This window comes from Puma concolor, chromosome C1 (genome assembly GCF_028749965.1).
Source record: "Puma concolor isolate L17-30 chromosome C1, mPumCon1.1.hap2, whole genome shotgun sequence".
Lineage (NCBI taxonomy): Eukaryota > Metazoa > Chordata > Mammalia > Carnivora > Felidae > Puma > Puma concolor.
In genome coordinates, this window is record NC_141674.1 from 193724377 (window position 1) to 193749053 (window position 24677).

Sequence of the window (24677 nt, forward strand, 5' to 3'; positions counted from 1 at the left end):
AGGTGCTCCTCTCATGCTCCCTTCTAAAAGAGTTCATGACCTATCTTATTACCCCCATCAATTCCTTCATCAAACATCCATCCTTGTATTATTCAGTCCATCAGCCAATCATTCAACAGACATTTATTGAGCATTTATCAAATGCAGACATTGATCCAAATTCTGGAAATACAGCTGGAAACAATAAAAGGTTCTCCACCCCCACCCCTGAGCTCACATTATAGCAAACAAACAAAAAATAAAAGCAAAATATATAGGATGTCAGGTGTTGATGAAATGCTCTGAAATAAAATAAAGCAAGAGAGGCAGATTGGAGTGCCAGTGACAGGGACGACGGGGTTGAAATGGTAAGTGATCAAGAATGGCCTTATGGATGAGATGACATATGAGCAAAGACTTCTATGGGTCTTTAGGAGTGAGGGGTACCAATTCCTTAAGGCAAAGGTTTAAGTCTTCAGAGGGTGGGTACTTGGCTTAGTCTTGTGGGGAACATGAAGATATGAGACAATGTAGGGCAGGGGGAAGATGAAACTGGAGAGGTGCTCAGGGGGCCCAAAATATGCAGAAATTTTCTAAATCATTACAGTTTTTAAGGGTAATATTTTTTTTTAAATGTTCATTTATTTTTGAGACAGAGAGAGAGTGTGAGCAGGGGAGGGACAGAGAAAGGGAGACCCAGAAACCAAAGCAGGCTCCAGTCTCTGAGCTGCCAGCACAGAGCCTGACGCGGAGCTCAAACTTGAGAACTGCGAGACCACGACCTGAGCCGGAGTTGGATACTTAACTGACTGAGCCACCCAGGTGGTTATTACAACTTTTAGTTTTTAGCTTAAAATCAATGGGAGGATACTGGAGGGATGTCAGACGTGGGAGTTTAGGGGATACGGGCACATGAGGAATGCCGTCAAATTTGTGCTTTTAAAACATCAGTCTGGCTTTAGGAGCCAAAAGAAATAGAATTAAGAGTATGGATCTTTGTGTTCTATGAGGACATAGGAATTTAGACAAGATCTCAAGTGTATAATAAATCCAGATGACTAACCAACACATTGTATTGTTTCTTTGCCTGGGAAAAGTGAAATCTGTCTTGAAGAAGACAGATGAATTGGCACCTGATATCTTTGTGCTTATTTTAAAATTCTTCGGGGGCGCCTGGGTGGCGCAGTCGGTTAAGCGTCCGACTTCAGCCAGGTCACGATCTCGCAGTCCGTGAGTTCGAGCCCCGCGTCAGGCTCTGGGCTGATGGCTCAGAGCCTGGAGCCTGTTTCCGATTCTGTGTCTCCCTCTCTCCCTCTGCCCCTCCCCCGTTCATGCTCTGTCTCTCTCTGTCCCAAAAATAAATAAACGTTGAAAAAAAAATTTAAAAGAAAAAAAAAAATAAATAAATAAATAAAATTCTTTGTACTATATTAAAGATATACATCCAGATACTCAAATTCTCTAACTTTAAAGATATATTGATGCAGCCTGTTAGGTAAGTGTGACACAGGCATAATAAATGGCATCTAATTGCACTGTCAACATTAGTTTTTCCTTTAAAGGAAAGAACTATAAAACATATTTAGATTGGAAAGTGACAAAATGACCCTAGAAATAGGGTCTGGTATTGAGATAGAAATATGCTGGCGGGTGTCTGAGAAAACATTTGAAGATTACAAAAAAAAGTTAATAAATGAATACCAGTCTGATTTAAATTGATCTCCTCTACTCTCTGTAGGTAAAATTAATATTTCTGGGTTTTTTTTCTCCCCAAATTTTGATGATCATAAGCCCATGGAAACAGTATCTCTTTCTTTTGCTTTCTACAATTTTACATTTTGAGATGGTTACTTCCAAAATTAACATCACAACGACTTTTTAAAAAATTTTGTTTTTAACAATACATCCAACATGGGGCTCAAATTCACATCCTCCAAGATCAAGAGTTACATGCTCCACCAACCGAGCCAGCCAAGTGCCCCCATCACAAAGACTTTAAAAAAAATTTTTTTTAACGTTTATTTATTTTTGAGAGACAGAGAGAGACAGAGCATGAGTGGAGGAAGGGCAGAGAGAGAGGGAGACAGAATCCGAAGCAGGATCCAGGCTCTGAGCTGTCAGCACAGAGCCCTGCATGGGGCTCGAACCCATGAACCGTGAGATCATGACCTGAGCCCGGGTTGAACGCTTAACCGACTGATCCACACACGTGCCCCCACAAAGACTTTTTAAAGTCATCTTTAGGCTGGTGATCTTTAGGTAAGTGATAGGTGACCTCATATATTAGTAGTGCTGGGCAAGCTTTGAGATAACTCTCTGGAGCACAATTCCGTACTCTGAATTTTAAGGGCTAACAAAATTCAGAACTTTTGATCCAATGATTTTATTTGAGCAAATTTATCATGATAAAATATTTAAACTATAGGCAGATGCATGTATAAGCATGTTGACTACAGAATTTTGATGGGGCAAATTTTGAAAATAACCAAAATGTTTAATGATATCAGGTTGTTTATGAATTATGATACTTCCTTATAAGGATGAAAGTGAGGCCATTAAAAATAATATTTTGGAAACTAATGACAGGGGAAATACTCTCCATTTAATGTAGATGAAAAGAAGAATCAAAAATTGTATCTACAGGGGCACCCGGATAGCTCAGTTGGTTCAGTGTCCAACTCTTGATTTCAGCTCAGGTCATGATTTCACAGTTCATGGGATCGAGCCGAGCATCGGGCTCTGCGATGACAGCATGGAGCCTGTTTGGGATTCTCTCTTTCCCTCTCTCTGCTTCTTCCCTACATGCTCTCTCTTAATTAATTAATTAATTAATTAAACTTTAAAAAGTCGTATCCACAGCATAATTCCTGTTTTGGTAATACTAAAATGTGACTGGTACTCATCTGTGCGTGATGGGATTCTGAGTGTTTTTCTTTCCCTTTTTTAATAAAAATAAAGTATTCATTCTAAATTAGGCTTTTGAAAGCAAACCAACAAAACTAGGGTTAAAAAGCAAAGTTGTTAAAAGGCTCCTGGGTTTGATGCCTTTAAAATGTCAGGATGGGCCATTTAGAAGTACTTTTGCCTCTTGTTCTACTTCAAAATTAAAGATCATTTTTGGAGCGGAAACACATCTTAAGCACACTCTCACCCCCAGGTCGTGCCTTCTTTACGGCCAGCATTATGAAAGCAGCTGTGTGTGTGTGTGTGTGTGTGTGTGTGCTGTGCTATGCTGTGCCGGCTGCATAACTGAGTCCCCAGGCTCCTGAGGGGCTGCCCTACAGGACCGTCACTCATGGACACTCACCTGGCCTCTGTGTGGTCAGCCATGTTCTTTGGGGTCACCTGGTCCAGGAGCCACCGCCTTCTTAAAGCTTCTTTTCTCCCACAGCGCCCTTGGAGCAGGTTGTTTCTGAGGGTCCTGAGGAGGAATTTTGTATTCTCCTTTGCTGACATCTGCTGGAATAGCCAACATTAAAAGGGGTCCTATCAGTCTAAATGTGGTCTTTTTTCCTTACTTGAGTGGACTGGCCACCATGAAAGTTTTTGGAATTATTTCATTCACTTTTATGTCCTTAGAAAAATCATGTTACTTCCTTACTACATGAATATCTTTCCATTCTGTCTACTTGTCCACGCAGTGTAAGTTTCTAAATTAAAGATCACTCAACTTACACAAATAGCCTCTCTTCCTTAGAGCAATCCAGTAACCTGGAAGGCTGAATCTAGAAGGTGTATGAAACAGGGCTAGGTCCAGGGCTGCTAACATTTGGGGTGTGGATTCCTTTCCACACTGGATGGTCACTCATGGATTTATCTACAGAAAAGTAGCTCGTACAATTAATTCTATACAAAATATCAGTGGATTCCACCTGAAGTCCACCCATCAACCCCACGTTAAGAACTTCTGCCAAAAGGAACAAAGGAATGAGGGATTTTATTCAAAGATTTTTCAGCTCTTGAAATCTGAAGTGTAATAACAAAGTGACCACATGGTGTCAGTCTAACATCAAGAAGCCCTATATCTCCCCAGGCCAACAAGTAACCCAGCATCTGGGTTATTTAAGTTGCATAAAGCAATACCCACTGGAATTCTTTGGCAAGATCCAAGCACTTGACTTTTGTGGACCATTCACGTTAAAGAGAGAACAAGAGAAAGCTGTCCTCCGTAAGGCTAGCTAATCAACATCTCTCACCATTGCCGTGTGACAAAATCTATATGGTGAAATGGGTTTGTAGGAACTTAGCGATGAGAAGAAAGTGTTCTTTCTGGGAAAATGAAAATGCTCCTTGCTTAAAATGAACTATCCTCTTTCTCTTGTCTCTTCAAAAGACCTGAATTCTCTTGCTGAGTAGATTTTCTTAAAAAAAAAAAAAAAACAAAACATTTGAAAGGCAGTTGTGAAGTCTCAGTTTAATATTCTTTCAGTCAAAACCGAGATGGCAATTTTTCTCTTTCATTTTTCCTACAGCAAAAATACTGGAAGTTTAGGGCTCAGGATAAGACATGCTGAAAGAAAAGTTTTCCCCAGAGGTACTAGTGACTAGAAGCCTAGGTTTGTCGTTTTTACCGCATCAAAGCCTTTTTTTTGAGTCCACTCCCAATGCTGCTCCCCTCTTATTCCTCAGATCTTGTCTGCAATATAGTGTGTTATCAGTGGCTTCGTACTGAGTGTCGTTTGGCCTTTTCTTGCCCCTAATAGGTTTTAATAAAATCTATGATGTAAAAAAATATTTGTAGATTTATATTGAGAGATATTTAAGGTTGAGTTTGCCATTTCCCTAGACTTTTGTTTTTTAAGTTTATTTATGTATTTGGAGAAAGACAGCAACAGCGCAAGTGGGGGAGGGGGCAGAGAGACAGAGAGAGAGGAGAGAGAATCCCAAGCAGGCTCTGCACCGTCAGCACAGAGCCGGATGGGGGGCTCGAACTCACCAAAAACCGAAAGATCATGATCTGAGCCGAAATTAAGAATCGGACACTTAACTGACTGACCCACCCAGGCATCCCACCCCTTCCTTACTCTTAAACAATTATCGTGAACGAAAGGAGCAGAATCTGTGGTTTTACTGGAGGCAAAGTTTGTGAACTGCTGTCGCCGGTACCGATTCATGAATGGTTGGTATTTTGCACTAGATGTTACCTGGACGCAATGCTCAAACACAGGAGGGGCCTTCTGGTGGGACCTGCTGTGAAGACCAGATAAGAAACACGCCTGGCAGAGGTCAAAGTCGAGACACTTCAGACAGCGGTATCTGTCAATTAAAACGGAAGTAAGGCTAAGGTGGCAACTAGCTCATGAGCTCAGAAAATAACATTCAGGTGGAGAATGGGTACCCCAGAACATACAGGAGATATCACGGCTATCAAGTAAGCGTAAAATTTCTCCCAAACTTTGTAGGGACGTTAAGTGACTCTGACATGTTATTTTTAATCGAAGAAATCTTCTTTTGATAGTATTTTTTTTATAATGCAGCATGACACTAACATCGTTTCATTCAACAAACTATAGTAGAGAAGTCTGATTCATGCCCCCGCAGATATACCGAACACTTTCTACAGGCAGGCTACTGTGTACTACGACCCTGAAGACAGAGCCCTAAGTCTGAGGCCACATTTTGTATGGTGGCATTTGAAATCTTTTGAATTTAGTCGCCAAGTTACAACAAAACAAAACAGAACAAAACAAAACCAAAAACCAAACACCGGGAGATTTCAGTACATTCTGACTTTTGACTTCTCTTGAGGAATTTCAAGACAGGATAATATTGGACCTGTGTTCCTGCATGGTACTGGGGAAAATAAAGCCGTAGATAAAGAATTTAATTGCAACTTCTGTGATTTTTCTAGAACTCTGTCTGTAGAAAAGAAACGCAGTGGACGAGGGTCATTCCTTCAGCTGGAGTGTGGGGGAGCGACCACCACACCCAAGCTTCTTAACACATCAACACTGCAGTTCTTCTTTTATGAACAGTCACACCCTTAAATCTCCCATGGTCAGCAGGAGAGGAGGGTATCTTGAGACCCATGGGAAGGAGGGGTGTTTCGTAATATGGTGATATCAGGGAGGGCTGGTAAGGCCTCATAGTTACGATTTAGTGACTTTTGATGATATTTGAGTGGAATCATAGTGTTTGTCAAAGATCGGGGATCTACACTTTTTTTTTTTCTGATATTTTAATTCTCTTCTCCAAACACAGTGTAGGTGGCATAAAAGCTCTGTCTTCTTCATCAGTGACAATAATAGGTGAGAGCAAAGTGACAGCTACTCCTGCCAGACTGGAGATAACACTCTCCAGCTCACCACAGTCCCTACCTGGCCAACTTCTCACATGTAGACTACGTGCCTAGCTCCTGTAAACATTTGAGTTTTCAACCCCTCCCTTGAAAGTTACAGAAAAAGAAATATGACCAGACCCCTGTGCTCTTCAAATTTCATGTCTTGCTGCAGAGAGATGATAGGGAAGCTTGTGGTCCTAACTGGAAAAGTTAAGCAATATGTGATTATGCACCAAATGTGAGGTATAGAAGGCAAGTGCTGTAGGAGGGAGAGAGGGGGAGACCCCTGTGGGCTGCGAGGTCAGAAAAGTTTTCATGGAGGAAGTGTGCCATTGGGCTCCAGATCAACGAGGATGAAGTTCCAGATAGAAAGGAATGGGATAAGGAGGCTGGAGCCAAGAAAGAGGGTTTAGAGCACATCGAATCTATCAGACCCGCTGGTTATTCTGAAGAACAGAGGAATCAAAACTTGGAGTGCCCCTTAGGCCAGACGGCAGAAGGTCTTCTGACCACAGTCCTTGGAAGGCAGAGCAGAAGAACGTAAGCTCCGTGAGACCAACCCTCAGCTGCCCTTGTTCACTGCCTAACCCTGACACCTCGTTCCATGATACAGTATTCATAAACAGCATCGAATGGCTAGAATAGTATTCAAGGTAGCCAAAATAGTTCCAAAGTTTTGGAACACTTCCTAAGGGCAGGCACGTATACATGCGCATATGTATATGCAATACATCTACATGTATTGACAATTAATCCCCATGAAAGTTCTTTGAGGTAAGGCATTCTTATTCTTCTCATTTTTTCAGATAAAGAAACTGAAGCAATCAGAATTTAAGCAATTTGCACACAGTTACACCACGTCTTGGTCAGAGGGGGAACTAGGCTTTGAGCCCAGGGATACCACCTGAATGGACAGCCAGCTGTTTTCACCCCTGGAATAGACCGCTGGTACAGGAGGCTTGAATTTGGACGCACACACCACCATTACCAGTGACCCTGAAGTGGGAACTTGAGGTCAGATGCTTTGGAGGATACCTGGTGCACTGAACGTTTTCAGTGAACATGAGACGAAAGAAGTTAAGTGAATGACTTAGTTTCTTCACGAGAAGAATGGGACTGGTAAGCCCTGCCTTCTTGGCCTGGCTTTTTACAAAGGCTTTTACAAAGCTTTGAAAATGATTCAACATGCAGAATTGGGAAGATAACTGCTGTTTGCGTGAAACGTATAACATGATATTTTATATAAAGATTATTTGATGAGCCACCTGTACTGGCTACTTTATCAGCATTACATATGGCTGCCGTCGACTCATCGAGGACAATACACTGACCCTAACCTTGCATTGGTCCCTTTATGCTCAGAAGCTACCTACAGGTACATGAGAAAAGGCGTAGTTTTCTACACCTTTGTAGAAGGCGTAGATCCATCCATCCCTGATGAGATGGATCTGTTGGTGCCTTTACCAAGAGAGAACCAAGTCTGGGTTTTCCCCCAATCTCATCCCAACCTTACATGGCTATTACAGAGCATAAATACGATACATCCTGCTAAAATATAACACTGGCTTATGAACAGTCTCTGATCTTTTTACCTCCTCTTTATAAGGTTGAGCTCTTGCCTCTCCCTGTTACCTCCAGACCTGCCAACACTTCTGCTTTAAAATGACCTTCTTCATCTCACTAAAACTTAAAGCCGCGAGGCTATTGCTGGAGCTTATGAGAGCCAAAAACACAAGCTGAAGGCTGGGACTGTAATACATACAACTTCTAATAGACTCAGAAGGTTATAGATAAAGTAAGTCTAGCACTTCGTTGGCTCCAGCACTCCTTTTACGTCTAAAGAAACCGAGGCCCAGAGAGGTTAGTGGCCTGGGGCAAGTTGCTCAGCCATCTGCATATATGAGAACCGTACACTGCCTCGGATGTCTAGAAAGAAAGATGGGTTGCACGGAGGCATTTCTAAGAGGAAGCTGAATTTCATTCTCAGTAGAAAGCGACGTAGTCTCAACTTTAGCGTACGGCCCTTTTTGCTTTCCGCCTTCGTATGACCTGAGCCACTCGAACTCTCTGAGACTCCTTTGTAAAACAGGATTAATAATATCTGCATTGTGTTACACACAATAATTTAAAAACATTTCGGTGTAAAAGTTGTGTTTTATATAACTGCAAAGTGAATTCTGCAGGACATGTGGTAACCACTTAATTCATACTTATTTATTGGCTGCATATCACATGGTACATCATGTTCATGTTCCTCCACTGTCCAATATAAAAGGAGTTTGTTTTTCACTGCAATATGGAGATTTCTTTGGTTTGGTTTCCAACAGTCCTTCCCATTTATAGGTTCTATTGTTTAAAGTACAGTTAATCATGAATGAAATTTCACCGTGTACTCGGAATTCTCTGCAAACCCAATTCATTTCGTTGGCAAAACTAAAACGTGATTTCCAGGTTGGCCAGAGACCCAGCGGATGTAATTTATACCCACAGGGAGCATGCTTACTGTCTGAGCTAGTAAAGATCTGCAAGTATAGGATGAGAAGAGGAACAGAGTCCCCAAGTCCTCACTCCTGCCCCTCTGGACACCCCTTTCTTTGACTTGTTTTTAGCAACTGGGTTTTCTCAGCAATTCAGTCCTACCCCCACCCCTTCAGCCCCTACCTGTGTTCATTCACCACGATAATGGCATCCCTGTGCTTGGCCTAGACCTGCTGCTTTCCTTCTTTCCTCCCCAAGTTTTCAACCACTTGAACTTCACTTCTTCATTGTTTTATTTACGGGAGACCAACAGCACCCTTTTTCCTAAGGTGGGGTTCCGACTTTCATCCTCAAAGCTTTGGAAAGATCTGAATGTCCAAACCTAGCTTCCAAATCTGCCCTTTCCTCCAGGCAGAGTGGAGACTTGGTGTGAGCTGCCCCCACAAAACCTGATTTTATTCCTTTGGATCCTGAGCCCTTGTTCCCAGCTTTCTGCACTGGGAGGCAGTATAGCATCATAGTCGCAAGGCAGAGACTCTGGATTCAGTCCGCCAGCATCTGCTACTTGCTAAGCATGTGCAAGTAAGTCATTTATCTTCTCTGCGAATTGGGGATAATAATGCCACCTTGGATAGAGGTTCTAACAAGTCCTTAAACGAAATGGTCCACGTGAACCACTCAGCCTAACACTCAACAGTTCATAAACTATTATTATTACTGTAATTCTTATAAATAGCTCCCAAATATTTAAATATTTAAGCTAAATATTTAAATTAAATTTAAATATCTCTTTTGTAACAAAAGAAAACACATTTTCCCCCTAAAGAAATACAAATGTCTATTGATCAGACTGTGTTAGTGGAAGAATTTAATACTCCATTAATTACAGAAGATAAAATATAATTTATTGTCAACCAAGATCCCTCATGCAGAAAATTACTGACTGAGTAGTTTTCAAAATATCAACTGAGTTCCAGATCTGTGAGAAGGACCTCAAAAGGAATCTGGAGAGACACAGCTCTACTCTGAGACCCATTTGGAGAATGACCGTCTGCGAAACACTGATGAGTACCTCAGTCCAGTGATTGGGAAGTTCCTGCAGATTCTACACCGAACAGGGTGAGTGACCATTTCAGTGGCAGATAACCGATAGCAGGTTGGGAGCCACAGGAGGATGGGAGGCTCAGACTGTAACCAAGAGAGGAATTTTTCTTCTTTGATTGTTGGGCTTAACACCTGAAAAACAATGGCTCACTTAGATGTGTTTCCAGCATGACTTTGGTCTCTAGTATAGATGCAAATGTATTTTCATTTTCTTTTCTGGCTGTTTCTGTCAGCTCTGCCAAAGACGTTTATCACATGAAAAGTCAGAGGCAAGTTTATACCTTTTTTTTTAAATGTTTATTTTATTTATGTTGAGAAAGAGAGAGAGGCAGAGAGAGAGAGGGAGAGAGAGAGAGAATCCCAAGCAGGTTCCTCACTGTCAGCACAGAGCCTGATGCGGGGCTTAATCTCCCAAACTGTGAGATCAGGACCTGAGCCGAGATCAAGAGTCCCCTGCTTAACGAACTGAGCCCCCCAGACGCTCCGAGGCAAGGTTATATCATGAATTAGGTTGTCTCGGATGCTGTGTGGAGTAGCAATTCTGTAATGTGAACTGGGCAGCAAACTTGTCTGCCCCCAACTCCCGGGGATCTGCCCCCAAGTCCCAGGGACAGTTGCATCATACTCACCCCTTGGAAACAGCTGCGGGTGGCACTTTCCACAGAGCACAGAGCACGACTCTCCCCTACAACAGTTGGGATCTACAAGAGGCAAGAAATCCCCGTGTCAGTTGTGAGAAAATAGAGAAGTAGGTGACCACTGAAATCAGCACTTCTGAGTAGAGGTGCTTACAGCCACGGGGTCACAAGTATTTAGTGCCTGAGACTGGCTGAACTGCCTCAGTCCAAGCAGATGAGAAATTTGTGGGTTTTGTGCAATGTCTGCATGAGGACAATGAATGAACAAGTGGGAAAAAGTGGGGCTGAGAGGAAGGAGGAGGGCGAGAAGACAGTCTAGTAATTGGGGCAATCCAGGCACGGCTGTCGCTGTTTCACTTCTTATGATCCCAATCCAATTATTTTCACCTTTCTTTGCCCTCATTTACTTGTGAATCACATATAACAATGATACTGTATTAATATTCAGAGCGGTTTTAAGGAAAACCTTTTAAAACACTTTCATGGCATTTCAACAAACACCAGTTTCTGGGGTAGAGCAGGAATCATTATCCTTGTTTAAAGCAAGGGGCGATTGAGATTTACTGTTTTGCTCAGGGTGAAAAAAAAAAGTGATTTAGCTGCAGAACTGAGATCTCGCTTCAAGACTCCTTACTCTGTTGAGGGGTGCTCACAAAGCTTTGTCCTCCTGACTTCTGTCAGTTCCTAGGTGTTCCAAGGGCTCTGTCTGCACTGCCTCACTCAATGGTTTCCACCTTTCAATCATGATCACCAAGGGAGTTTAACTAAGGGACTAAGAACCCCTTGTGACTGCCAAGATGGCCAGGGACTTGGTTCTGACATTATCTATATGCACAAATACGTGTACCTGTCACCTCCATTTATGCCCATTTGGTCACAAGTCCTAATTTCGCGTCTGATGTCTTGTACAGCACTGGCTGTCAGGAGGCATCGCCTGCAAGCTCAAAAGTAATTTCAAAGACCCCCCTGCTGAGTCCATCAACTCGAATAAACATTCTTCTAATCAGGAAAGTGGCACTTAGAACCACTTTGCTGACAATTAGCCAGGCAGGAGTCAACAAACATTTTCGTAACAGCGACAAGATGGCTGTACTTTAAATTGATAATAACCCCGTCACCAGCTGAACATAAGTAACTGCTCCCTACGTCATTTGGCCTTTGTCTGAAAAACTGACTCATTGGCCGTACTTTGGCCTGTGAGTGTTGATGAACTAACTGGAAAATTAGTTGGAGGGTGTTCTTGAGCCCTGAGAAAGGGGGTTGACCTCATGTAAATCAAGGGAAGGAGATCAGATGGAGCCGGCTTGCCAGCTCTGTGACTCTGCCATCGGCCAAAAGAAAACTCACTTCGGTAGGAGGCTTTCACCTCCACATTTTGGCTTTAAGTGTGTGCGTGAAAATTGTCTGGATTCATTGTCCATTTGACTAATTTCTTGCAGGTGTGCTATGGAAGATCCCATGTGGCTAGATGGAACACTAGCAGAGGCAGAATGCCACTTGAAATGATAATTAGGATCCTTAGGGGAGGGGTTTGAATCACACAACGGGGCCTGGAATTTTCTATGGGAATCCATCTCTGAGTTCTTAATGGAAGTCAATGGGATGATAATTTGCTATGCAAATTTCCATCTTCCAAAGACTTCTCTCAGGAGCGTACTAAGGCACCGGTGCCAGACAGCACTGCTCGAGCTGCCATTTCAGCAGCTCATTGACCTCAGTTGAGCCTGGAACAAAGACAGAGCTTTAGGGTTTGTTGCATGGGGTGCTAGCCTGGGGCAAGCTACAGTAGCTAGAAAGTGAACACAAGGATTTCTACGGGAGAAGGAAAATGTCCCTCAGTCCACCTACTTTCGTGACATCCAGCTAAGCCCTCCAGTCTTACAAGTCTGCCTGCAGAAATGGATGGACAGACTCTTCCAATCTCCCCGGCTCCCCGTTAGCTCGAGTCCTGAGATGTGAGGGGTGTTGGGCTAGGTGCCTCTGCTATGGCAGATATGCCTAAGGGTCAGTGGGATCCGTGTGCCACAATCACCAATAGCTATGCCTGAAGTTTAACCTTCTAAATTAAAAACAAAATCATTACTCCATTTAAAAAATATGAACCTATTGACTATTACTTGGAATTTCCAGAATAAACTAAATGTTATCATGATCAATATGAACCTAAGATACTAAGACCAAATCAAATCACAGGTAACTTTGGATAGGTTGTTCTGAACCATACTCCCTGTCCTAGAGTTCTAATAATCTTCCTCTTTACCCACCCCCTTCATGACCTTCTCCAGTTCAGAATTCTTGGTCCTGAAGAGTACCAGAATATGCCACCCCAAAATGTGCCTCTTTGGCATATGGATTATTTTGAGCTAAAGGCCATTGAAAACCAGCAGATGCAGGAAAAGCTCTAAAAGCAAGGCACAAGTTTTCCTTTTGTAAAGAAAATGTACATTTATTTATAAAGGAAATTTTCGTCTGCCAAGGGTGTCTCTCTTTCCCTACCAGAAAGAGGAGGGGTCTTAACAACTCTGATCAATGGACAAGGTACTGACTTAAATCCGCACAACAAACCTTACTAAACAATCGGAGTTTTCCTGGTCACCTTCTCATAACTTCCTTCACCAGGAAGCCCAAAACCCTTTCCTTTTGTTTAGCTTGAGGTTATATGTAAGCCTGAATTCTAGTCATCCCTTTGAGTTACTCAGCACTGGGTACTCCCATGTGTGTGCACCGTATACATGTTAATAAATTTCTGTCTGTTCTCCTCTTGTTAATCTGTCTTTTGTCAGTCTAATCTACAGGGCCCCAGCCAGAGAACCTTACAATGGGTAGAAGAAAAGATTATTTTTTTTCCTCCCTTACAAGGAGGAAGGGGACCCAGGAGGGAGACCCAGGAGAAAAATGATAGAAAGCTATTTAATGGCATCATAGTGCAGAAAGCCTAGTGTGGGGATTTTACAGGGGCTGGAAAAAAAGTAGAGACATTCTCGAAATGGGTAAAAGTTACGCTGGGAGAGCAACCACTTCCACAGAAGACAATCTGGAGTCTGGTTAATCCATTTGTAGAAGTTCTTGCTCAGACACATCATTTATTATCAGTTTAACATTTAAGTAACATACTTTAAGGAGGTTCAATTCCCTTACCTAGCAAGGCTAAAAACAGCAGTACATTTGTACATTGTTCAAGCACAGGAAATGATGCAAATGTTAACTATTTGAGTATTCAGGACTGAATTTCATTTATACTTTCATTAAACATTTGTCAAAGGCCTTACTACCAGGCACTTTTTAAGCTATCAGAGACGTGAACACGAATGCAATAGAATCCTTCCCCTGGAGAAGCAGCCTAGTGTGGAAGCCACATATCTGGCAATAAATGCAACAAAATTTGACAACAAAGTTATGCACAGGGAGTTAAAGAGCTTTTAGTGAGGAGGTGACTAATAATCTAAATGACTTGAGACATGAACGGCATTCGCCAAGGGAAAAGAGACACAGGCTGTTGGAGATAGAAGGAACCACACAAGTCAGGCATGGAGAACTTGGTACATGTTGGGCAGGGTAAAGATTTTGATACAAAGGAGTGAAATCAGTGTACAAAAGGTAAGAAAAAATTAAACACTATGGAACAAACAGAAGAAACCACTGGATATCTTTTCAATGGTGATTCTGGAACCTACAGAGACATGCATCATTACATATCATGTGACTAGGTTATTTTACAACTCTGTAGAAAATTGAAGTTAACTTGTAGTAGAAACCAGATTGAAATACAAATAATTCTCATCTATAGACATGCAAATAAATTCCATCCTGATTGATGACCAACCTCCCCCTCATCCCCCAAAAGTCAATCTTTCATCCACTTGCAAATTCATTTTAATATTCCTTATCTATCATTTTGTTTGTTCTTGGGCTATTTCTTTTAACTACTTGTAACATCTTGCTGATGCTTTCTTTCAACTAACAAGTTAAATACATTTTTGGACACATGTTCATTTTGTATTCCTATAAAAATCATGATTTTATCTCTTTTTGAAAAGAGAAGGATTGGGTCAAATCATGAAAGCTTTTCTTTTGTTTTTCTATTTCATTTCATTTCATTTCATTTCATTTTGTTTTGTTTTATTTTATTTTAAGAGAAAGAGAGGGGAGAGGGGCAGATGGGGGTGGGGGGGGGAGAGAGAGGGAGAGAGAGAGAAAAATCTCAAGCAGACTCCATACTCAGCAAGGAGCCTGACATCAAGAGTCGAAATCAAGAGTCAGACACTCAACCAACTGAGCCACCAAGTTGCCCCAGGAAAGCTGTTCATATGATGCTAAGGAATTTAGGCTTTGTTCAATAGACATGAATGGCCAAGGAGGAATTTTAGGCACGCGGGTGACATTTGCATTTTGGAAAGTCACTGACAGCAGGGTGGAGGCAGAGTTGGAGGGAAGAGAAGCTTGAGTTAGGGAAATCAGTTTGGAAGTGATTGTAAAAGATTAGGCCTATGCTCAGATAAGAGCAGTGGCTATAGAGGGGAGGGATTGCATGGAGAACTACATTAACATAGAATTGACACAGTAGAAAACCATATTCCTTAATAACAAAGGTGGCTAATATAACTGGAACACATTTAGAATTCTTAAGTATTGGAGATTTACCTGCTGTAGATCTGTTAGTAGGTTTCTCAAAACCCTTCGAGTCATGCGTGCCCCAGAATCATAACCTCCCCTGTTATTTTCTGCATAGAGCTGAAAAAGAGCTAGACATACAAGGAGAAAAAGAAATCTTTAAATTGAATACTTGCGATACGTCTTTGAAGAGTATGTGCCTTGAATTCTAAACAGTTTATTTGTAGGTGTGAAGGGAAACGGAAAGGAAAGGTATATTTCTTGATTATTTGCTTGCTGTTTTGAAGGCTTCCCAAACTAGGTAATACGATGACTAATGAAAAGCAATTCACATTTCAACCTCTTGATAATTCAGCACATCGGCGATGAAGACCAGGAGGCTGGAAGATGGCGATGCAAGGAGAATCCCAGTCTTTAAACGAATAATAACCACTTGTGTCTGGATAATTCCCACACGAATAAGGAGCAAGAATAACAAAGTTATGAATAATGAGGACATATAGACGGACATCTTGAAAACTTCCACCGTGCTGAGGACATGTCAAACAAGAGCCACGTGGCAGGGAATAGGAATGAGTGAAGGAGACAGTGTGTTGGAGATTCGGAGGTCACTGCACTCGATACACGCAAAGTCTTATGTATGTTACCTCTGTATTTCGTAAGAGGGCTGTCCCCGCAGAGAGCAATCAGGGCAGCAGCCACAGGTGCCAGCTTGAGCAAGCCCGTTCCCGTGCTGCAGGGCAACAAAACACAGAGACCAGGATGGGAAAGGCAGGGTGATTCTGGCTGACGTGGGTTATAAAAACAATCACTATGAACAGACGCTTCTGACCTTGTGTTCCAAGTTCACATTTTTCATGGTCTGTCTTCCGCTATTTAGATTTTTGACAGAGTAAAACTTGACTTAAAATATTTCATTATTCGTTCACTCATCCATTCATTCATTCATGTGCCCAACAATGAACACAGAGGTGCTTCCTCTGTGCTAAGCACTGTACTAGGCACCAGGGAAACAGGGATACCCCCTGTCTTCACGGAGCGGGCCGGGTCACGTCCTTAGGATACACGTGCCTGGAAACCAAAGATACAAGCACAAAAGGAAGACAAAAGGAGCAAGCATTTATATACAAAATCCACCAGTTCACGGGCCCTCACGTAGAGCCTAATTGTTCTTGGCTCACTGGCTCTGCAGTTTCAAACCCGCAGAACAATGTCTCACAGGTAGGATTTCTAGAGGCAGGCGTTGATATTAGAAACGATAGTCGAAAGCATAATGTTTAAGGAATCTGAAATAATGAAAAAAATAGCTTGAAAACATGTTGATACGTTATTTATGCAATAAAATAAATAAATAACAAGCTGGAAAAGGAAACACCGTTTCCTTTTGTTTAACCATTTTCCAGATGGTTAAACTGTGGTTGCCTCAGAAGGCGGGATTCAGGGTGACTTTTCTTCTTCTGTACTCTTTTCTGTACTTTCCAAATGTTTTGTATTTACTATGATTTTTAGAAGTCCATTCTACAGGATGAGGTCAAGACCAAATAAGGTAAACAAAATGAAGTGGGACAGAAGAACGGTGGACCCCAGAGCCAGGGAAGCACACACATAGCTAGACACACACACAGACATACACACAGATACACACCATTTACTTGATGGCGTGCATAATAAAGCCTTCGACATGGTCTAAATTGGCTTACAGATGCAAGGGACTGAGCGTTTGGGTCCTCCCAAAACCTGTATTTCAAAATTCTCACTTCCAATGTGATGAAATTTGGAGGTGGGACTTTGGGGGGTGATTAGTTCATGAGAGTAGAGCTCTCATGAACTGGATTCGTGCTCTTACAAAAGAGAATTCAGAGAACTCCCTCACTCCTTTCACCACATAAGGACACAGTGAGCAGGTAGTCCTCTGTGAATTAGGAAGCTAGTCCTCACTGAACACTGAACTGGCCGGCGCCTTGGCTTTGGACTTCCCAGCCTCCAGAACCATGAGAAATGTTTGTTGTTTAAGCCATTGGTCTACAGTACGTTTGTGTAGCATCCCAAACAGACTAAGACAATAGGTTAGCCACCCACACACAGGTTATTGAACCTTACTGCACCTGAGAAACAAAACAAAACAAAACCTGATCATTGCTTACAAGGAAATAAGCAAACAAATAAGCTACCAGGAACTCAAGAGAAAAGTGTGATTTTTTTTCCATGTATAGGCATACAATCACCCTAGCAAAAGGTGTGTGTGTGTCTAGAGTGGAAACGAGTTTGTGTGAAGCAAAAGTAGTGTGGATTTGTTTTTTTTCCCTTTTTGCTACCCATGGGTCTTTCGTATTAGTGAAACTGATAAACGTGTGCTTCTTTGTTCCTCTGCTGAATGAATAATACATTTGCTGAAAACAAAGAAGCCTTCTCATGTATCAAACCTTAAGCAAACCTTAGGCAACACCAAATGGTCACTGACCAGTGGTGACTAAACACTGCCCTTGAGGTCACAGTGTGACCTTCACATGCTCACCTGTCATACATCGCTGTGAGAAGGCTCAGAGTGAGTTCTGAAGCTCTGGGATGCACCTGTCCTGGATTTTCCGCCCTGACTCTCTGAAACAGCTCCTGAAGAGCCTTAAAGAGGTGTTGCACAGAGAGGGGGCTCTCTCTTGCTTCCCAGAAACTGTGACGTAGGAGGACGTGCTGAATCAGAGAGCTGTCCATCAAGTCCACTGTAGGAAGCAAACGAAAAGTTGTCTTATTTTCCAATGGGAACAAAACCTTCATATAAAGCCTTCAAATAAAGCAAATGTCATCTAGCATTTAATTAAGACTTTTTAAATCGCAGCTCTTTTCTTTTTTTTTTTTTTTTAACGTTTATTTATTTTTGAGACAGAGAGAGACAGAGCATGAACGGGGGAGGGGCAGAGAGAGGGAGACACAGAATCTGAAACAGGCTCCAGGCTCTGAGCTGTCAGCACAGAGCCCGACGCGGGGCTCGAACTCACAGACCCCAAGATCATGACCTGAGCCGAAGTCAGCCGCTTAACCGACGGAGCCACCCAGGTGCCCTGGCAGCTCTTTTCTTTAAAAGGAATTAGATACGACCACTATTTGGATGCATATCTCTTGTGTAGAATTCAGGCCCTATTCTTCTGATGGTAGATTTGATTTTGGAAAAGCGTATCTGTTAGGACAGCATTGTTACCAGATTGTTGCCAGCATAACCTCTAGGATGTTGCTTTATAGAATGAAGTTGAAAGGGGAAAACGTGAGAAATTTGAAAAACAGCCTTCCAAGGAAGTTAGGGCACTGTGCTGAAAAGTGGCGAAAACATTTTTATACTCTTTATTAAATGAATTGAGTAAATTTACCTTTTGTGTTCAAATATAGTTTTCCGTGTCTGCACCTTTGCTGCAGAAGGAATATTGTGTTAAAATGCAATTGCCCAAGGTAAAAAAAACAACCCGTGATCTTTATAATAAAGAGCAGTTGCTGAATTATGAGACTCTTCAAGTCCCTTCCTTGCCTCGGTAATATTTCTTTTTGTTGATCTCCCTTCCATCGGTATTATTATCTAGGGAAGGCACTTAATAAAGTTGCTTACAAAAAATAATGGTTTATTTCTTATGTTTTTTTTTTACCACCTCCTAAAAATTTTACAAGGCAATGAATACAAGGAAGAATGAAACAGAGCTAACCCTATGGTTTCTTGCCGACAGAGGATAACAGACAAAATTAATAAACACCCACTTGCTCCATCTGACAGATGATGTCAGTGGCGCCCAGAGCTGCTGGCATTGAAAATGCTCCAGTGTGTGAAATGATAAGACCCTGCGCTTTTCTCTACCTCGTAAATCAGCCTCGCAGATAAGGAATCTAGCAAGTATAATAAAAGTTTTTATTTGTTCTCTGATACTGCTTTCAAAGAGAGTCGGCAGAAGTGAGGAGTAGGTTTCAGGATGTGGCTTTAATAAAACCCTGGCTGCAGGTGGTGGAGGACGCAAACCGTTTTATCGTGGCGCAATCGCAAGACGCATCCCCTTGGCCTGGCATGCGGCACGCAAGGCGTTCTTGTCCCCTGCCACGAGTTCGGTATCACAGCAAAACAGATAACGGTGGTGCGCGTTCGTTCGTCTCCGCACAAGATTTATGCGCGATGCTCTGGGATCCCGCCGTCTGCAGCTCACCGCGTGCTTTATCTCTGGTTTGGGGACTTTTTTGTTTTCAGATTATTGTTCGGATATGGCTTCTAGGCAGAACTTTGAAATACTGGTTTTGTGTATTGTTAATATTCCCAGGAGTAGTATTTATACTCGGTTTCTAATGCCAGGGGTAATAAAAAGTTCAAAAAGGTACATCCTCAAATTGTCCTGTTTTGTACGTACTCAGGCGTTGATGATGGGGGCTTACACAGACATTCGCTGCTAACTTTCTTTAATGGAGAAGTTCCCCAGGAAAATAGCATAATTGAGTGTAAACTTTCAGTGAGCATATTTTGCCTTTTGTTGATTCCTGGAAGAGTAAATAATACTTACAAGTGAGTTTGTCTGCCTTGCTAAGTAAAAAAAAAAAAAAAAAAAAAAAAAAAAAAAATCTTTTTAAAAAGCGAGAATCTTTCTTCAAAGGACCCTTGTACAGAATGTAGTAGAGAAAATAGAGACAACGAGTTGTACTGGTTGAAGAGATGATCTTTTACGTTTCCCTCACTTGCCTGTACTTCCCTTTCCCACGTCCTTTCCCGCTGTGTTCAATAGCATCCATGTGCACTTTGTGAAAGCATAATTTGAAAACCACTGGTCTCTAGAACTTGTAAGGCAGAAGGTAAACTATGAAAAATTTTCTTTTTTTACTTATTAAATTAAAAAAAAAACATTTATTTATTTTTGAGAGACAGAGAGAGACAGAGTGTGATCAGGGGAAGGGCAGAGAGAGAGGGAGACACAGAACCCGAAGCAGGCTCCAGGCTCCGAGCTGTCAGCACAGAGCCCAGCGCGGGGCTCGAACTCACGGACGGTGAGATCATGATCCGAGCCGAAGTCAGTTGCTTAACCCACTGAGCCACCCAGGCAACCCCTAAAAAAATTTCAGCCTTCAGGAGAAATGTCATACGTGTTAACACAACTTCATTTAGGTCTAAAATGATACATGTCTTAAATTATTTCCTATGAAGAGATTTTATAATGCAAAATACAGAACTTATTAGAGATGTTGAATCCCTGTTATTTTTCATAGCTAGAGCCCAGTCTAATTCATTTTGGAGAATTTTTAATAAATAAACATGTTTACCACATTTTACCTTAGTTTGCCTATGATGACAGTATAAGAAAAGAAAATCATAGCAATTAAGCAGATACAAATTTTTTTTTTTTTTATAAAAATTTTTTTTTTCAACGTTTATTTATTTTTGGGACAGGGAGAGACAGAACATGAATGGGGGAGGGTCAGAGAGAGAGGGAGACAGAGAGTCGGAAACAGGCTCCAGGCTCTGAGCCATCAGCCCAGAGCCTGACGCGGGGCTCGAACTCACGGACCGCAAGATCGTGACCTGGCTGAAGTCGGACGCTTAACCGACTGCGCCACCCAGGCGCCCCAAGCAGATACAAATTTAACGCAGAAAAAAAAAAAAAAAAGCAGTTCTCAGAGAACTCTTGAGATAGTTTTAAAATTTGTGGCCCAAGGATTATTCATCTGAATATACTTTTGCACGTTCAGGGAGAGAGGTACAATTTCAAATGCAAATCTTATGTGGCAGAAGGAATTTAAAATTGTCATGCTTAGGGGCGCCTGGGTGGCGCAGTCGGTTAAGCGTCCGACTTCAGCCAGGTCACGATCTCGCGGTCCGTGAGTTCGAGCCCCGCGTCAGGCTCTGGGCTGATGGCTCGGAGCCTGGAGCCTGTTTCCGATTCTGTGTCTCCTTCTCTCTCTGCCTCTCCCCCGTTCATGCTCTGTCTCGCTCTGTCCCAAAAATAAATAAAAAACGTTAAAATTGTCATGCTTAAATCTACAAGCGGAGATTCCAAACTGACTTATTTTGTAATTTCATTTTGTGTCACTATTGTTATCCTGAAAAGGAAACAAGCAAAAACATGTCCAGAAACCAAGTTAAAAAAAATTAAAATAAAATCCTCACCCACGAATTATCGTCTCCTGTTGGTGAGGCTACACGCATGTGGAACACGCAAGGTGTGCCCCCCCCCCCCACTCCACCTTCTCTGTTACTAATGCGGTGAATGCACAGATCACACCTTCCGGATCCAGCGGTCGCTCACATGGGGGAGTACTTGTTTTCTCTCGGAATTTCACATCACACATCAGGATCAGATGATTTCGAGTTTTTAACGAGAGCCTGTACTTACATTGGCACAGAGTTTGCACTGATCGTAATTTGAAGGCTGTTCTGTAAATGGAATTCTCAATACTGTTAAGAGCATCTGTAAAGAAAAGATGAAATATCATGAATAAAAAGACCATCTCGTTAGATAAACCCCACATCCAAGAGGGGGATCTGAGAGATCACACGCAGTCGCCCCTCCACTAAACATTTTAAATAAAAAGGAAACAGCTTGTGAAACAAATAGGATAAAAAACTCTGTGTAGAATATAAACTCAACTTTGTTAATATATTGTAGTCAGATGTACACACATATATTTATAAATGAAAACAACGTAGAACTCTCCATCCATTCATTTGTTCAGCAAATATTTATTGCGCTCCTACTGTATGGCCCCAGCACGATTCCAGGCCTCTGAACTATGGCAATGAACAAAACAGATACAAATCCTTGTCCCGTGGAGCTTAATTTCTAGGAGCGATTGCCAAATTGTACATAGAGGATATCTCTGGTTTCTTGAATTCTTAGTACTTACGGTTCTCTTTTTCCCGAAGGGGGCGAGAGGCTCATTCCTGTACAAGAAATTCTGAATACTTCGGATGGGATGTTCAGCATAAGAAGCTTAGAAGTTTGTGTCTGTCTTTAAGGCATGGCTCCTTCCCAAACTTAACTGGATCTGAACTGCCTACCAAGCTACAATGTCCTGGTTTAGGTTGAGAAGATAATGTTTCGTGCCCTGGAGGGTTGTGGGGGGAAAGTTCTAGCTGTTGCACATATGGATACGGAGTGCCAGGCAGTATGCTAAACCACTGAGGGGCTTATGGTGCTGAACGAGGTCAGATCCACCCTTCGGGGGTTAGAGCCACCAAAAGCCTCTCCTGGAACGTACACGAATTCAGTGATCGATATACGATCATGAGCGGAAGCCATTTACCTCAGGTAAATGTGCCTTAAAACGTCATTACACAAGCAATCCTATGAACTCTCCACATCTCCCTCCGCCCGCCCCTTTTTTGAACAGATGCAACGATATCAAAGAAGCTACAATTTGTGCTAAATCTTTTGTTATTTAATATTTTCCTATGCTGGAAAATGTTTTCCAGTTTTCAGATGAGTCCACTGTTGGAGTATGGAGAAGTCAGAAACCCCTCTGCCCTATAATCTGGAGAAGGAAAACAAATTGAGAGCAGCCATCACGGTGTGGAAATAGTTTTATAAAAATGTAATGCCCAACATTGTCTTTCCTTCTGGAAACTGGCCAGTTTTTGTGCCCTGGCTCCACTCCGATGCAACAAGGGAATGTCGAAAATCAGCAAACTAGGGGCTCTGCGGGTTCCCAGATGCTGTCATGGGTGCAAGAGCGATTCTATAGCTGCCCTACCATCTGGCCCAGTGCACTCCTGTCAGATTGCGTTTTGCAGTGTCCTCTGATGAAGTTATGCAGCATAGCGCGGCAAGCTGTGACAGAATACAGCGTGGCAAATGAATGAGTATCCCAGGTGATTCACTACCAGCTCTGCTTCCTAAAGGCTTTTTTTTTTTTTTTTGCTTTCCTGCTGGTGGGAGAAAACTCAAGAAAGGAAGAAATCGCTTGACGTCTCAGCTCAAAGCTATGAAGAGAGGAGTTTTAGATGCTTAAAGAAATAATAATACAAGCTACATATGGTCTTGTTCATGGAAGCAATTTGGGAAACACGTGTTGCTTTAAACGATTCTTATTTTTGCTTAGCCAGATCAATACGTGTCAGCACATCAATATGTCTGCTGAGACAGAATGCAATAACCTATCTTTCAGCTGTGCATCATCTCTAGTGCGATGATCCAGAAAGAGAGATTTTTGGTCGGTGGTCCTCAGGGCTTCCAGCAAGCAGCTTCCTCCTGGGAGCCTGTTAGACACGCGTGTTCTCAGACCCCAGCCCAGACCTACTGAGTCACAAACTCTGGGGGTGGAGGTGGCACTTTAACAAAGGCTCCAGGTGATTCTGGTGACACTAAACTCGGGAGGCATCCCTTTAGGGAGAGAACGTCGGGCTTTGAACGGGTTATCTACCTCTTCGTATGAAGCTTATTACAATGAGGGCTTCAATTTGGGAACCCCAAAGATGATTTGACTCATCCATATGTCGTTTTAGATAAATCACTTGAGATATGACCGAAGTTTACGTAAAGCAAGTGAAGTTAACACTCTAGATTTCAGGTAGCAGAACAGGGCTGAAACTCGATTCAGCAATAAAAATGTCACGAGCCAGTCCTGGGCCTACCTTGGCATTCAGAAATATTGGTAGAAAGGGGCACTGGTGTCCCCATACCCATTTATCAAATATTTATATAGTGACAGCTGTGAGACCTTTCCCCCAACTTTGGGCCCCCATAATACTGTGAACTTACCCCTGACATTAAAATAGGTACAAGGATGTCATTTTAACAGTAAACGAGAAAATATACAAAAATAAGACAAGCTATATGTGAATAGCAATTTAAAGTGTAATTATATGGAGAACAAATCTTTTGTTAAATTACTTTTGGTGCTTTGGGGACAAGAGACTAAACTCTCTTCCATACGTTATGAATTTCTGTTTGAAAAAAAAAAAAGAAAGAATATCTTTTCAATCACCCACTAGTTTCTTTTTCAGCCAGATGCCAAACGTCTATTGTTCTGTAACTCAGAGGTCTGAAAATACAGCATCTGTGCCTAATTTTTTTTTGTTTACAGACTGTGCTCAGAACCTCGACAATAGTACTCACCTTGTTTATCTGGATCCATTTCAGGAATTTCTTAGAATGGCAGTTGGTAAGAGGACCCCTGGAACTGGAAATAAATCCGTATTTTAAGCAGAAAGGTTTTGCAGTGGAAGGGGAAAGGGGGGGAAACAAAAAGACCGCTAAGCAAAGCCATTTCCCCTGTGAAGCAATGAGTAAAAGGTGTTCAGAGAGCCTATGTACTCTCCTTGGAGAATAAAAATAAGGCTAGGGGTAGAGGCTTCTTATACTGGCCACGCCTGTAGGGATTCGGAACTGTACCTCAGAAATTGAGAACAGCTTCTGAGACTAATATGTGAATACTTAGAACTTTTGAGGCATTATAATTTTAGCAGGAGACTAGATTCTCATTTCAAGAAAATGCAAATTTACTTGAATTTTTAAGGACAAAATTTGAAGCTCTCAATGCTTAAGCTTCTAGTAGTACTATACTAAATAATTGATGTATTAAATTTCTGACAAATACTATCCATTTGAACACCTTATCACAAATATGCATATATGAGT

At 42.0% G+C, this 24677-nt stretch overlaps 1 protein-coding gene across 1 annotated transcript in view; it reads right to left on the bottom strand.

The window, feature by feature from the left end:
• The window catches only part of DYTN (dystrotelin), a 53016-nt gene extending 28842 nt beyond the window's left edge, over positions 1–24174 (bottom strand). The window contains exons 1-9 of the mRNA XM_025912665.2: positions 24156–24174; positions 21435–21509; positions 17606–17807; positions 15738–15823; positions 15121–15221; positions 10471–10542; positions 9810–9973; positions 5124–5235; positions 3287–3435 (exon numbers count right to left, since the gene is read on the bottom strand). Coding sequence (XP_025768450.2) covers positions 3287–3435; positions 5124–5235; positions 9810–9973; positions 10471–10542; positions 15121–15221; positions 15738–15823; positions 17606–17807; positions 21435–21509; positions 24156–24174 — 980 coding nt within the window. The remainder of the gene's footprint in view (positions 1–3286; positions 3436–5123; positions 5236–9809; positions 9974–10470; positions 10543–15120; positions 15222–15737; positions 15824–17605; positions 17808–21434; positions 21510–24155) is intronic.
• Between the last annotated feature and the right edge of the window lie 503 nt (positions 24175–24677).